The sequence below is a fragment of the Camelina sativa genome, chromosome 19, assembly GCF_030686135.1.
Source record: "Camelina sativa cultivar CO46 ecotype springtype chromosome 19, ASM3068613v1".
NCBI lineage: Eukaryota > Viridiplantae > Streptophyta > Magnoliopsida > Brassicales > Brassicaceae > Camelina > Camelina sativa.
In genome coordinates this window covers 14,619,451-14,632,075 of record NC_141898.1, presented here as the reverse complement: position 1 = coordinate 14,632,075, position 12,625 = coordinate 14,619,451, and the positions used below count along the sequence as shown (strand labels likewise).

At 34.1% G+C, this 12,625-nt stretch overlaps 2 protein-coding genes and 1 long non-coding RNA gene across 5 annotated transcripts; 2 read left to right on the top strand and 1 right to left on the bottom strand.

Annotated features, from left to right (window-relative positions):
* Nucleotides 1–3,516: 3,516 nt before the first annotated feature.
* Nucleotides 3,517–5,862, top strand: LOC104766451 (putative sodium/metabolite cotransporter BASS3, chloroplastic). The gene is made up of 5 exons (XM_010490339.3): nt 3,517–4,297; nt 4,491–4,586; nt 4,667–4,973; nt 5,057–5,304; nt 5,411–5,862. Exons 1-5 carry the CDS (start codon nt 3,906–3,908, stop codon nt 5,649–5,651), a joined length of 1,284 nt encoding a protein of 427 aa, XP_010488641.2. The 5' UTR covers nt 3,517–3,905; the 3' UTR covers nt 5,652–5,862.
* Nucleotides 5,835–7,175, bottom strand: LOC104766450 (uncharacterized). The gene is made up of 2 exons (XM_010490338.3): nt 6,911–7,175; nt 5,835–6,405 (listed from the first exon to the last, which is right to left on the bottom strand). The coding sequence occupies exons 1-2, from the start codon at nt 7,046–7,048 to the stop codon at nt 6,115–6,117; spliced, it is 429 nt and encodes a 142-aa protein (XP_010488640.1). The 5' UTR covers nt 7,049–7,175; the 3' UTR covers nt 5,835–6,114.
* Nucleotides 7,176–9,434: 2,259 nt separating this feature from the next.
* LOC104766449 (uncharacterized) lies at nt 9,435–11,721 on the top strand. Of its 3 annotated transcripts, none has more exons than XR_015591246.1 (3): nt 9,435–10,139; nt 10,233–10,276; nt 11,010–11,721. It is a non-coding gene; the product is annotated as an uncharacterized LOC104766449 (long non-coding RNA). The 3 variants fall into 3 exon arrangements; XR_015591245.1 differs by having other exon boundaries at nt 10,970–11,721; XR_015591244.1 differs by having other exon boundaries at nt 10,233–11,721.
* Nucleotides 11,722–12,625: the final 904 nt, after the last annotated feature.

Sequence of the window (12,625 nt, the reverse complement as noted above, 5' to 3'; positions counted from 1 at the left end):
CCTTGGATAGATTACCTTATGTCCATCTTTTTCCACCATAGAAAGAACCTCGGCTCTGCTCTCCTCCTGTGTGGAGAGAAAATATTCACGTTTTTTTGCTAACCATTGAAAGTAAAAACCTTTTTCTAACGTCACAAATATTTTTGATAGTAACTAATGTTCAATTTCCCAATGTATTCGTGGAAGTGTCTTTGTCACACCATGATGTAGCCTCTGTCTCTGTACCACCTCAACCGCCACCTTGCTTAGTGAGCCCATGTCAACTCTCAGTCTATGGGCTCACCTTCCTAAGTGGGCCCTACATCTATTCCCGGCTCATGGACCCACCCATATTCGATGGATGGTTTGTTACGTCTGGGAGGCTTTAAAAACTTCTTTACCGACCTTACAAATCAACAAAATGATATTTTCCTGTGTTTTGTCCTCACTCGCACAGTTCTGACAATCACTTCCAGGAAGGTCACCCATCATGAAGTTCTCTCAGAACCTTTGTCCGAAAAATAAGTGCATTTTGGTGACGTATGTGGCCAAATCAATTCTTTTTTACCTTTTCGCAAATCAGGGTGTCAGAATCTTTGAGCTCCTATGGATCTATCAACAACGATTTATTTTTTTCCAATCTTTGAGCTTCTACTCGTTATCTTCCTTTGGGATTGAATGAATAATGGTAACAATATGCTTGATAAAAAAAGAAGGGTTTATGACCAACCAATCAAGGTTGAGAAATTATAAGAAAATTAATTTAGCATTATTAAAGAAACAATAGAAAATTATAAGCATGGTAATATATGAATCCCAAATAATTCAAAGATGAAAATATAAATTAAATAAAATAATTTAAAAATACTATAATAATCTTTAAAATACAGTATTAGGAAAAAAAGACGCAGATATATTAATTTTTTTTTGTTCAACACAGTAATCTTACCTATTCCCAATTGAAAAAAGAGAAAGTAGGAGAAAATTTTGGTTTAGATAAATAAGAAAAATTTACCTTCCTATTAAAAAAACATTTCCCAATTCAACAAAGTTGAAAGCAGTGTTTTTGAATAAATTATTTAAATATGAGACGATCTATGTTTATATTGAAGTGAATATTTATAAAATTTAAAATTAATAATTAACTGTATATTTTCCTTGATCCCTTTTTCTATATTTTTTTGTAGGATTAATAACTTAAAATTAAAAATAAGCAAATAATATTATAATTTCAAATTTTATGATATATATATATATATATATATATATATATATATATATAAAATCTCCTTATAATTATTTTAAAAAACTTTGTATTTTTTTTGTAAATTCTGTAATTTTTGATAATTATCTTTTTGCATTATTAATATTTTTTAAAACAAAATATTTTATTTTTGTTGTAATCAAATTTTTCTAATTAAATAAGAACTTTTGCACATGTCAAAATCTGAGATTGATAACTTGACACATGTCAAAATCTTGTTAATGGCTAACTTTCAAAACTCAACTTTATATAATAAGATTAATAAATGGTAGATATGGAAAATTTTTGTTTGGATATTCATAAAACCAAAGTATGAACATATATATATATATATGATATATATGAAATTCAGTAAGTTAATGTCCCACGGTTGGACCGGATTGACCCGGTGACCTGGTGACCCAGAAGGTTGTCCGGTTTGCTTTCCGAGTCGGGTTTAAAAACATTGCTTGAAATTCTTTATGCTTCTGAAGAAACAGAGGGAACTTCTCTCGTTCATGTGTGAGCCGCCGGCAAAAGTAACATCTCTTCTGAATCCTTTCATAATTATATAAGATTGTAACAGCTTCACCAGAAGGAAGAACCATCACTTTGGATCTTCGAAGTGATTTAAAAACATCAAAAAGTATCTTAGCTCGAACGAAATCCTGATTTTGAGAAATTGATGGATTACAATCGAGTTGAATAACTAGTCTTGCAAATTCTGCGGAAACCTTAATCGCTTCAGCGTGTGATGGTTAACCGGTATATTACGAATTTGAACCCATATTGGAATTGATTGGAGGTAAGTAGGCGGAGGTGTTTCAACCCATCTATCAAGGACTATTGTCCACTAGTTATACGTATGCACCCCCAAGTTGAGTATCTTTTCCAAATCTTGTTCGTATTTGAAGATGAATTGGAATTTGTCTTTAGAAAGAGTCACTCCCCTAACTCGGTCATAGATTAGCCACTTCCTTGGCATATCCAAAACTATATCTGAAACGTTTTTATGGCCAGGATTCTGAATTTTACCCATTTGTATTCTTCAAAAAAAACTGAGACAGATCCGGCAGATTGAATGGCTCATCTGCTTCTTCTAACAACATGGCTTTAATCATGTTATCAATCAAGGAAGACATACTTTAAGATTTTCTGTTTGATTAGGGAGAGTCAGTCAAATAGCAGTAGAGACTCAGAGTATGAAGAAAGCTTTGAAGATCCTGGAGAAATAGAATGGATAAGGAGTGGAAACCCATGTTATACAAACAAAGATGTATAAGAGACTCTAGTACATTCAGAGTATTCTAAGCCCAAAAAACGGAAGCTTTTTGCATTAGAGAAATATTCTCTGTATGAATGGTGAATTTACAATAAAGTTTTTTTTTGTAGTTTTTTTGTAAGAATTCTATATAAATATTATTTTTTATGGTTTGCGAAAGTATTGATTGTATGGTTGTAGAGTTTTAATTTATATGTTCATTGATATATTTGTATTATTTGTTATTAAATTAATAAAGAATGATGTTAATATATTATTTTAAAATTGTAATTATTTTAAATAAATTATTCCAATTAAAATCTGTAATAAAATATTTTCAGAAAATTAAGAGGTGGAAATACATAAAAGTAGATTATGAGAAATCAAAATCATTTTTCTATGACATAAAATAGTTGAAACGGTGGGAAAATTTTTCATCTACTATTCCACCAAAATTTATGACGGTTTTTCGTATAAATTTTTTTGTTTGAAATTTCATCCGTTTTAACATATTACATTGTCCAATCATCAATTCTATAAAGAAATGGTAAAACGGTTAAAAAAAAAAATCGTCTGAAAAATGTTTGTGGAAATTTACATGTTTTTTTTATTTTGTAGCGAATTGTGACGCGAATGTATGTCATCACTCAGCATTAAGCTAGACTGATCATGCTTAATGTCTCTGATGATCGTAAGAAAGTTAGTGGTGTTGAACCTGTGAACGACGACATAGTTCATGAGAAAATATCAACACGTTGCACATCTATGGCCATGAAATCTTAAATACAAGATTATAAGTATTGGTTATTTGAGTTCGAACTATTTCTAATGCTAACTAAACCCCTACCTACAAAATTCCAGTTTAACATAATGCAAAAATAGAACCATAATTAATTATGTCATTTTAGCATGTAAAACTTTTATGATTTCACCGGTAACAAAAAAAAAATGTATCAAAAACTCAATAACATTTCTTAAATCAATAAAAATTTAACATCCTATCTAAAAGGCATACATAAATTATGAGTCTTTCACCAAACAAAACAACAATCTTTCACCCAAATTTCATCCAAAATACTAATACACAAAACCCAACAATGCTCAAAGAGACTCATCGACGATGACGCCAATCAATCTCAGCCGTTCAAATTTCTTGCAGCACTTGTCAATCATGCCTTAAAACCTTAACAAGTCTCTCTCTTCCCCTTTTTAAAAACATTTTACAATTTTTCTATATTATCACTTCCTTCGTCTTCTTCAACTCCAATCCTCACCCTTTCAATTTTTCCCACTACGCCAGCAGTCCACGGCGCCATTTCACGGTGGCCCGGTGGTGCTTTCACCCTTCTCCGTCACCTATCATCGTAAAAATCAAACCTTTATAAAAAAAAAAACTTCAGACCCAAAAAAAAAGAAAAGAGAATGACTTTGATTGCTTCTTTGTCTCTCTCACCACCACAAGCTATACAAAGACAATCACTTTCGGATTCTAATCGCTTCAAATGTCAATTTCGTTCTTCTTCTTGTTCACCTCTGTCTTCTCTTCATTCGTCATCGCTTAGTAACTTTCTTGATTTTAGACAACGGCGGAGACAGGGCGGCGGATTGGTGCCGGTGGTGGCGTGTTCAACGACTCCGTTTATGGGTAGAGTTGGTTCACATTGGAGAGATGGGAACATGTCTCTGTTATCGTTTTGTGGTGGAACTGATGTTACGGAGAGAGCTGACTCGTCTCAGTTTTGGTCTGCTTTGCTTCCTTTTGTTGTTGCTCTCACCGCCGTTGCTGCTCTCTCTTACCCACCTAGTTTCACCTGGTTTGCACACTATCTCTCTCTATCTCTATCTCTGTAGCTTAGCCTTGAAGAATCATAGCTTCTTGTATGTCTTTGTGATCTTCTTTAGTAATGCAGATGTCATATATGGTCTTGTGCTTAGTTTACTCTGTTGTTTAGAGAACCTATGTTTTGAATGGGGTTTTAAGATGAATATAAGATGAAATGTTTTCAGGGTATCTAAAGAAATGTATGCTCCTGCTCTTGGAGGGATTATGTTATCTATTGGAATCCAGCTTTCAATTGATGATTTTGCTCTTGCATTCAAAAGGTACTTGGGGACATTTCTCTTACCAGCTTCATGATCACTTTTAGTTTTAGCAGATCTTGAGAACATTATTTTTTATGCAGACCTGTGCCGCTATCTGTTGGGTTTGTTGCTCAGTACGTTCTGAAACCGCTCCTTGGGGTTTTAGTTGCTAATGCCTTTGGGATGCCGAGGACCTTCTATGCTGGTTTTGTACTCACATGTTGTGTGGCAGGGGCTCAGTTATCTAGCTACGCGAGTTCTTTGAGCAAAGCAGATGTGGCCATGAGCATTCTTCTCACTAGTTCTACAACTATTGCATCTGTACTCTTTACCCCTTTGCTAAGTGGTCTTCTGATTGGATCGGTAGTTCCTGTTGATGCAGTTGCCATGTCCAAGTCCATACTACAGGTAACAAGGTTTTAGGAGTATGATCTTGAAGAACCTATCATTGTTATCTTTTAAGGTCTAACGAAAGGTTTACTATCTTGTAGGTGGTGCTTGTTCCAGTCACTCTTGGCCTTGTGTTAAATACTTATGCAAAGCCTGTGGTCACTCTTATTCAACCCGTGATGCCGTTTGTTGCTATGGTGTGCACTTCATTGTGCATTGGAAGCCCACTTTCGATAAATCGCAGTCAGATTCTATCAGCTGAAGGTCTTGGATTGATTATTCCAATTGTTACATTTCATGCAGTAGCATTTGTATTGGGATATTGGTTCTCTAAGATCCCAGGCTTACGGTAACTCCTTAATCCATGTTCTTTTTTTTTTGTATCTCTTCAATATTTTCTTTTATCCATAGAACTTTGAAAATTTATTGGGTTTGTTGTTGGATCTTGTAACTAGGCAAGAGGAAGAAGTTAGCCGGACTATCTCACTTTGCACGGGAATGCAGAGCTCCACATTAGCCGGGCTCCTTGCTAGCCAGTTCCTTGGTAGCAGTCAAGCCGTTCCAGCAGCTTGCTCTGTGGTTGTAATGGCCATAATGGGTCTATGCCTTGCCTCTTTCTGGGGCAATGGGTTTCGAATCAGGGACATTCTATCGCTATCAACACCGCAAAGCAGTGGCTACACCGCTGAATCATGAGCAGTATTCAGCAGCAACAAACCTGTGTAAAGCAAGGGAACCACAACTTGGGACATTGATGACAAATGCTTTCCAGTCTTTTTGATTTGATGTACAAACAGCATTTGGGAAGTAAAGATAAGGTTTAGAGGGGATGGTATAGGTAGTGTAGACCAATCATCTTGTATGTAGTTTGCTAATTGATGGTATAAAAGTTGATCTTTTGTTGCCTCTCTGTGAACTCTAACCGCAAAATTCAGTGAAAGCAAGTACAGAAGAAACCAATGAAAAAGTTGTACAAGCAAGAGCCTAAGTAATCTCACATTTGGTACGGATCATCATCTAGTTATCAATTGACAATGAACTACTTAACTTGAATCATCTGAAATATAGTTAAGAGGCTTTCAAAGATTATATGTTCTTGCCTCTCGCTCCCACTTCATTGACATAACACACTTGAAGACCCACTATAAAACAAGGGAGATTAATGTTCTTCATTCAACTTAGTCTTGCTGCTTGAAACTTCACCATCACCAACACAATGATCATCAGTCTGTTTGAGTGCTGGATACTTAACCGCATTAAGCTCGATCTTGCGCAAAGCAGCTTTGCCTAAATCGACACCACACGCATCCGAAAGCCTCACCAAATACAACAACACATCTGATAACTCTTCACCAAGATGAACTTTCTCTTCCTCTTTCCAATCTGGACAACCTCTTGCCACTTCCCCTTTCCATTGGAATATCTCTGATAGCTCTCCCACTTCACCCACCTACAACATTTTTTCAAAACTCTTATAATCTCTCTTCATCTTTTTTTTTTTCAATTCACTTATCAAATCATTTCAAAACCATACAAAACACACAAGAAACACATTTATAGTACAAAAAAGTTTCGACCTTTAATAAATTCAACTAGATTGTAGGGTATAGAGAGGTATATGGGGACAAATCAATGTTGAACACTTTAACTAAAGAAAAGGAACAATCACATGTTCTTGTCGTTGTCTAATGTCACTTGAAACTTCACTTGTCTTCAGATCTATGAGTCTCCCCACTCACAAGTTACAGTCAATTCCAATGTTATAAAGCTAAAACAGAGCAAGTCACATGATACTTACAAGAAAAAAATGAAAACTTTCATGGAAAACAAAACAACAGATGTAATAGAGAAACAAAAGCTAACATTTTTTTTTTTTTAAGTTTAATCATCGCATGAGACACAATCAAATTAAGAAAACAAGACTCAATTCAATTTGTACAAGAGAGAAGAGATACCATTGCAAGGAGGAGATTCCTTGGACTGTGATACTTCTCCCAGTCTCTAGCTTTTGCAAAATCATCCATTTTCTTACTCAGAGTCTGAAGAGAGACCTCATTCTTGTTTTCTTCTCCTCCTTCTTCTCCCTTTTTCATTATCAGTGAATCTAAAACACACACGAAAGACTTAAACCCTTGGCTTTCTTATGCGTATAGTTTATATTATATCAGAGGGTTTTTGAGTATATATGATGAGAGTTGGTGGAGAAGATGACCGGTTACCGGATGTTTCCTGTCGGATACGAGGCTGCTATTATATTAAACCGACACGTGGCAGCTATATTACTAATGTGTTGACTTGGCTTTGTCCTATTTGTGGGGATTGGGAAATATAATTGAAATAGAATCTTGTTTTTTTTTTTCCTAAATTTAATTATTAAAGTTTAATTTATCAGATGGTTCTAATTCATATGCTTGTTAGCTTTTTGCTTACTTTATTCTTGTCTAACTATATAATTTATTCTAAAGACACTGTAGAAATGTTATACCATTTCTAATTAGGTAAAGATAAATTGAGAGAGATAACTTACTTTTTAATATTAAAGTAACAAAATATTGGGTTTTTTAGATTAAATATTTAAGGAATCTGATTCTTTAAATAAGAGAATGAAAAATAATAATGACTTTTGAGATGTTTCACTATATGAGATTATGAGATGCCAATTTGAAAATGACATGTCACAAACAACTAGGTTACTAGCAGTTTCTTCAAGATCTTCAACATTTCTTTTTGTTTTTCATTTGAAATATTTTCTGGCATAAAATAAAAATGATATAGATGATAAAGTAAAGGTAATGATATTCTTTCAAACATATTTTATGGAGTTAGTGAAGATAATGACAAGCCTTTAGACATGAAAACATATTTCATAATATTTTCAGTTTTGTTGTCCTTTAACGTATACTAGAGTTCTACTCAGCACGTTGGTGCATAGTTTTTCATTATTTTTGAAGATTTAGAATTTCGTACTTTAGAGTTCTCTATTTGATTTTTAAATCAAAGTAACGTTCTTTGACATGTTATCGTCATCTTCAATTGGTGATTATTGTTGACTTGTTGGATGAGTGATCTGTTTTTGTCCAAAACTTATTGTATTTGTCTGAAATAATGTTAAATAGTTTATATATTAATCGTTATGTAAAACATATTTAGTCCAATTATGTATATACCTAATTCATGATTCATGTAAGAATACTTGATAAATTTTGCAATGCTTTATATGTCCTGAAAACAATAAAAAAATATTAATTAAACTAATAATTGGAGTTTGATAGTTATGAGTTGATAGATTCACAATGTTTTTGATGATCCAGTAAAAAATACATTAATATACATTATATTGGATAAAATAACATGAACTAAAATTGTCAACAAAAAATCATTAAAAAACATCATAAAACATAAAAAAAAGTTGGAATGAAACAATTGATATGTTGTTAAACAAATGTATGACTTTATATAATGAGGAGAGGGTGTGGATTTTTAGAGTTAGTAAATTTAAATCTTCTAGAAAAATCTTTTTTTAGGTTTTAGAGAAATTTAAGTGATTTTCTAACCATTATCTAAATATATTTAGAATATTTTAAGGTAATTTCGGATTTTAAAGTAATTTACTAAAACTAACTTATGGAATATACTCTTTGTAATTGATTTTGTATAATAGTTATTAGAATGATTATGAATTCTTTAAAATTTTATAAAAGAAACATTATTTTGTAATTTCGATAATATAGTTAATGTACTCGAATTTTATTATTGTTTTTGCTGTATTGTAGTAAATTTTATATAGCAATCTCTTATTCTCTTATTTTAAAGATAATTAAAATCGGTACTAAGAGCATTAATTAGGAGCATTAATATGAAAACTTACCATAAAATTTGGTTATTTATTATAGTAATTAATATGAAAGATTGTTTTTCCATACAAATAGTATTGTTTGTAATTGTTAAACGATTTATTAGGAGCATGACAAGAAATTATCATAAAAATCGCCTATTTATTATGACAGTTAATCAGTTATTATGAATTTTCCAGAAAAATAGTATTGGTTGTAATGTTAAACGATTTTATAATAGGCAAATAACATAGTTTTTAATTTTCTGCACAATTTTTGGTATATAGGATTTTATTGGTTGTTTATTTCTTATTTTAGAGGATTTTTTTTTAATTGCCACCAAAATTCGAATAAACCTCTAAAATGATCCACGTCCATTGGTTGTTCCCGATCCGAACGGGTTATTAAGATTTCCTGATCCGAATAGTATTATTCATGGTTAATTAAATTTTTGATTTTTTTAGCCTCAATTACCCTTTCCGCTTTTTTTTTCTTGTTCTCCAAATTTTTTTTATAAAAGGAGCATTACATGGAGTTCTGTTTTTTTTTTTTTTCTTATTTGGTTTTTTAGCTTCCTAATTAATAGTATAAATTGCAATATAAAATCTGTTTGACTTTTGACATGGTCTTGTGATTTCAGTTTTGTAAATTTGTTTTTTTCTAGTGTGGTTAACTAAAACCAAACCATTTCATTAATAGATATACATACAGTAATGGATGTCGTAAATAAAAGATCAACAAAATTGATGGCAAATCACTAACTCGGTATTGTAAAAAACCTCCCAGGCACGACTATCGAGAAACACAACTTTTTAAATTTCTCCGACGCTGGTGGAGCTGAAGCTCGCCGACGTCGGGATCTCTCTTCCACGTTTCGAATCTTCTACAACATCCATTACTCTTTTCGTTTACTTCCTAGTATCGTGTATCTCCATTTTCATGTTATGGCAATGGAATCGTCTTTAGCCCTACCTCTACATGCCGACCCAGGAAGCGACAGAGAACGACGATTGTTTACGGTGAACCATCTATCCTATGCCCTGTTCTCGCCGTCTGGGAAGCTGGTAGAAGATGAATCCCTAGTATCCAAAGTCCCTTTAAGGTCGGAAGCGGAAGCCTACACCGATCTACCACCTAGAACTCCGGAGCCTATACGTTCCTATTTCCTCGCCTATCACCGACCTCACCAGAAGCACATGGCTGCAACACCTTTGTTGGTGAGGAAGATGACGGCGGAAGGTTTTACCCTAATCCAGCTGGTGGTTCCCCCAAATGGACTCGGCCCATTAAGCTCACAGTCTCGGCCCAGATTCAGAATTGCTTTAATATATTTTCTACCAGACTGGACCAGGTTCTTTAACTTTATTATGTCAAGCCCACTAATTCTTTTGGCTCAATATTGCGTTTTTGTTTGGTCGACAACGCCGTGCCTCCCCGTTTTCAGCAAAAGGATTAAGCTTGTTCTGCATCTACGCGAATCACAACCTGGTAATCAACCACTCTCGTTTTGAATGGTCCACAACCTTACTGCAGCTTTGGACCAGGGAGAACTCTTCTCTAAAGGAGCTTAAACTTGCAATTCCAGTCTCACCTTGAAGGTGGCTGAGCCTCTACTCCTGGATTGTACAGCACAAATGTCACACACCGGTTACCGCCTTTAGAAGTGTCAAGGGAAACTACCCAATCTCCTTCACATGTCAGGTTCTAACTCAATCCCCTTTTCATGACTCTTATTTGAGGATATCCGAACCAAGAATTAGACTAGATCGTCAATTCTCTTCTCGTCGTATCACCAATAAAATGTTGAAGAGGAACGGCATTATGATCACGCCTCCAAGGAGCGGTGATTACCGTATACTCTTAAACCTTTCAGCCCCGTGTCTTCTAAATCCCAAAACCTTACAAGCTTCTTTATGCAATATGAAAGTTAGTATCTATGAATTATGAAGTGTGGAGAAGAACGACATAAGGTTGGTTTTAACCCTAAGTCTTATTACACCTGGGTCTGATCCAAGACTTTGTTTGCCAAGCCTAAGCAGATAGTTGTATCAAGATTACAAACTCTTTGGCCGAAGACTCCATCTGAGAAGTAATTCATCATCTTTGCTTCGGCTTTGCTCTACACACTTGAGATCCCTAGTTTTAGAAACCCTTATGTATATGTTTCGTGAACGCTTGAAGTCTTATGGCATGTTTATCCTCGTCCCTCAATCGCGTAAAGGATGTAAGCTCGGATGTACTTATTCTTTCTAGTGTAGCACCGGCTACTAGCTTTGTGTTGAACTCCTTAACCTCCATGGTCGCTGGCTTTATGCGAGGGAGGACCCACCTGCTCTGTTACGGTTTGTTACCCACCAAATGTGATCCCCGGTTATAGCTTCATCAAAAGCTATGAGGTATGTGCACTCTACTAGATTGCTTTTTGAATTTGTCTCTCACTCGACCCTTAGATTGTGTGAATGTGGCCACGACCTTGCTTTGGTAGTGAAGCATAGTACGAGTAAGAACTCCTCCACAATGCTTATTTATCCAGCCTCTTCAATAAAAGGCAATGATGTTCTACCTGAGAATTGGTCTTGTGGTTGCTCCTGTTCAATCCCGCAAACCTATCCCTTTATGGAGAAACCATTCCCGTCAAACCTTACCGGTGCTTGGAACCCGCCTACACCCTTAGCCTCCTCCATGGAGCAACTTATCAACAGCTCTTTGGCGTCATTCGCACGAGCTAATTGTGACCACTTGTTGGTCGGGGATCTCTCGAAGCTTGTCTTCAATCTAGAATCCTACAAGACATCAAAAGATCTTTCCTCCATTGCAAGCTCCTCAAAGTTATGCATCTTGTTGGAAGAGTCATGTAGTCTCTATCTTTCCTTTTCATGTATTCTTTTGCTCTTAAGCTGTATGAACAATCCTCTTTTGAGGTTTTAGTTTAATGAAATGTTTGACAAAAAAAAAAAAAAAAAATCACTAACTTGGTACATTGAGTTTAGGCTTTAGCCCAAAACACATTTTCATTAGTCTTTAGACTTTACTTTAGTGTGTAATTCTCTTTCTCTTATCTTCCTCTAATCAACTACTTGAGTCTCTCACTCCCTCCCTACTTGGGCCAACATACAATCCATGGACCCAAATCTTCTCTATCCTGTAACTCAACTCTCAAATTCGACATTACATGCATGGTATTTTTCTCTCGTTTTTACAGCACTTTTTGCAAATATTAAATCCCTATATACAAACTGATAAGAGTAGGAATGCAAAAAAGTGTCTTTCTTTTCTTTTTGTTTTTTATATATAGAGGGTTTTCAAAGTAAACCATGAGAAAAGAGATTGTTTACACAAACCTATTGGACTTACTAACCGTTATATTCTTGAATGCAAAAAGTGTTATGAAAAAAAATAGATTAGATTCTCAAAAATAAGAGTACACGATACATATATCTGCTAATATGAGATATAAATCAAAATAAACTTAAATCTATATAATAATAACAATTTGAAAAAATGCCAACAACAGTTGTGGTTATTCGTCTTACCTTTTCGTAAAATATATATATATATATATATTTATATATGTTTTTGACAGAATTTTAACGGTTGCATCTCTTTAAAAAGTTGCTTCTGTTAAATGTAGAGTTATGTCTCTTACAAACAATTGTGTCTATTTAAATGTTCACATCTTTATAAATTTATATATAAATGACTTCTCATTATTGTATTCAAAATTTCTTTATTTTATATTTTTTGACAGAAAATTTCAAAGGTTGCGTCTCTCTAAAAAGCTGCGTCTGTTAAATGTAGAGTTGTATCTCTTACAAACAGTTGTGTATATTCAAATGG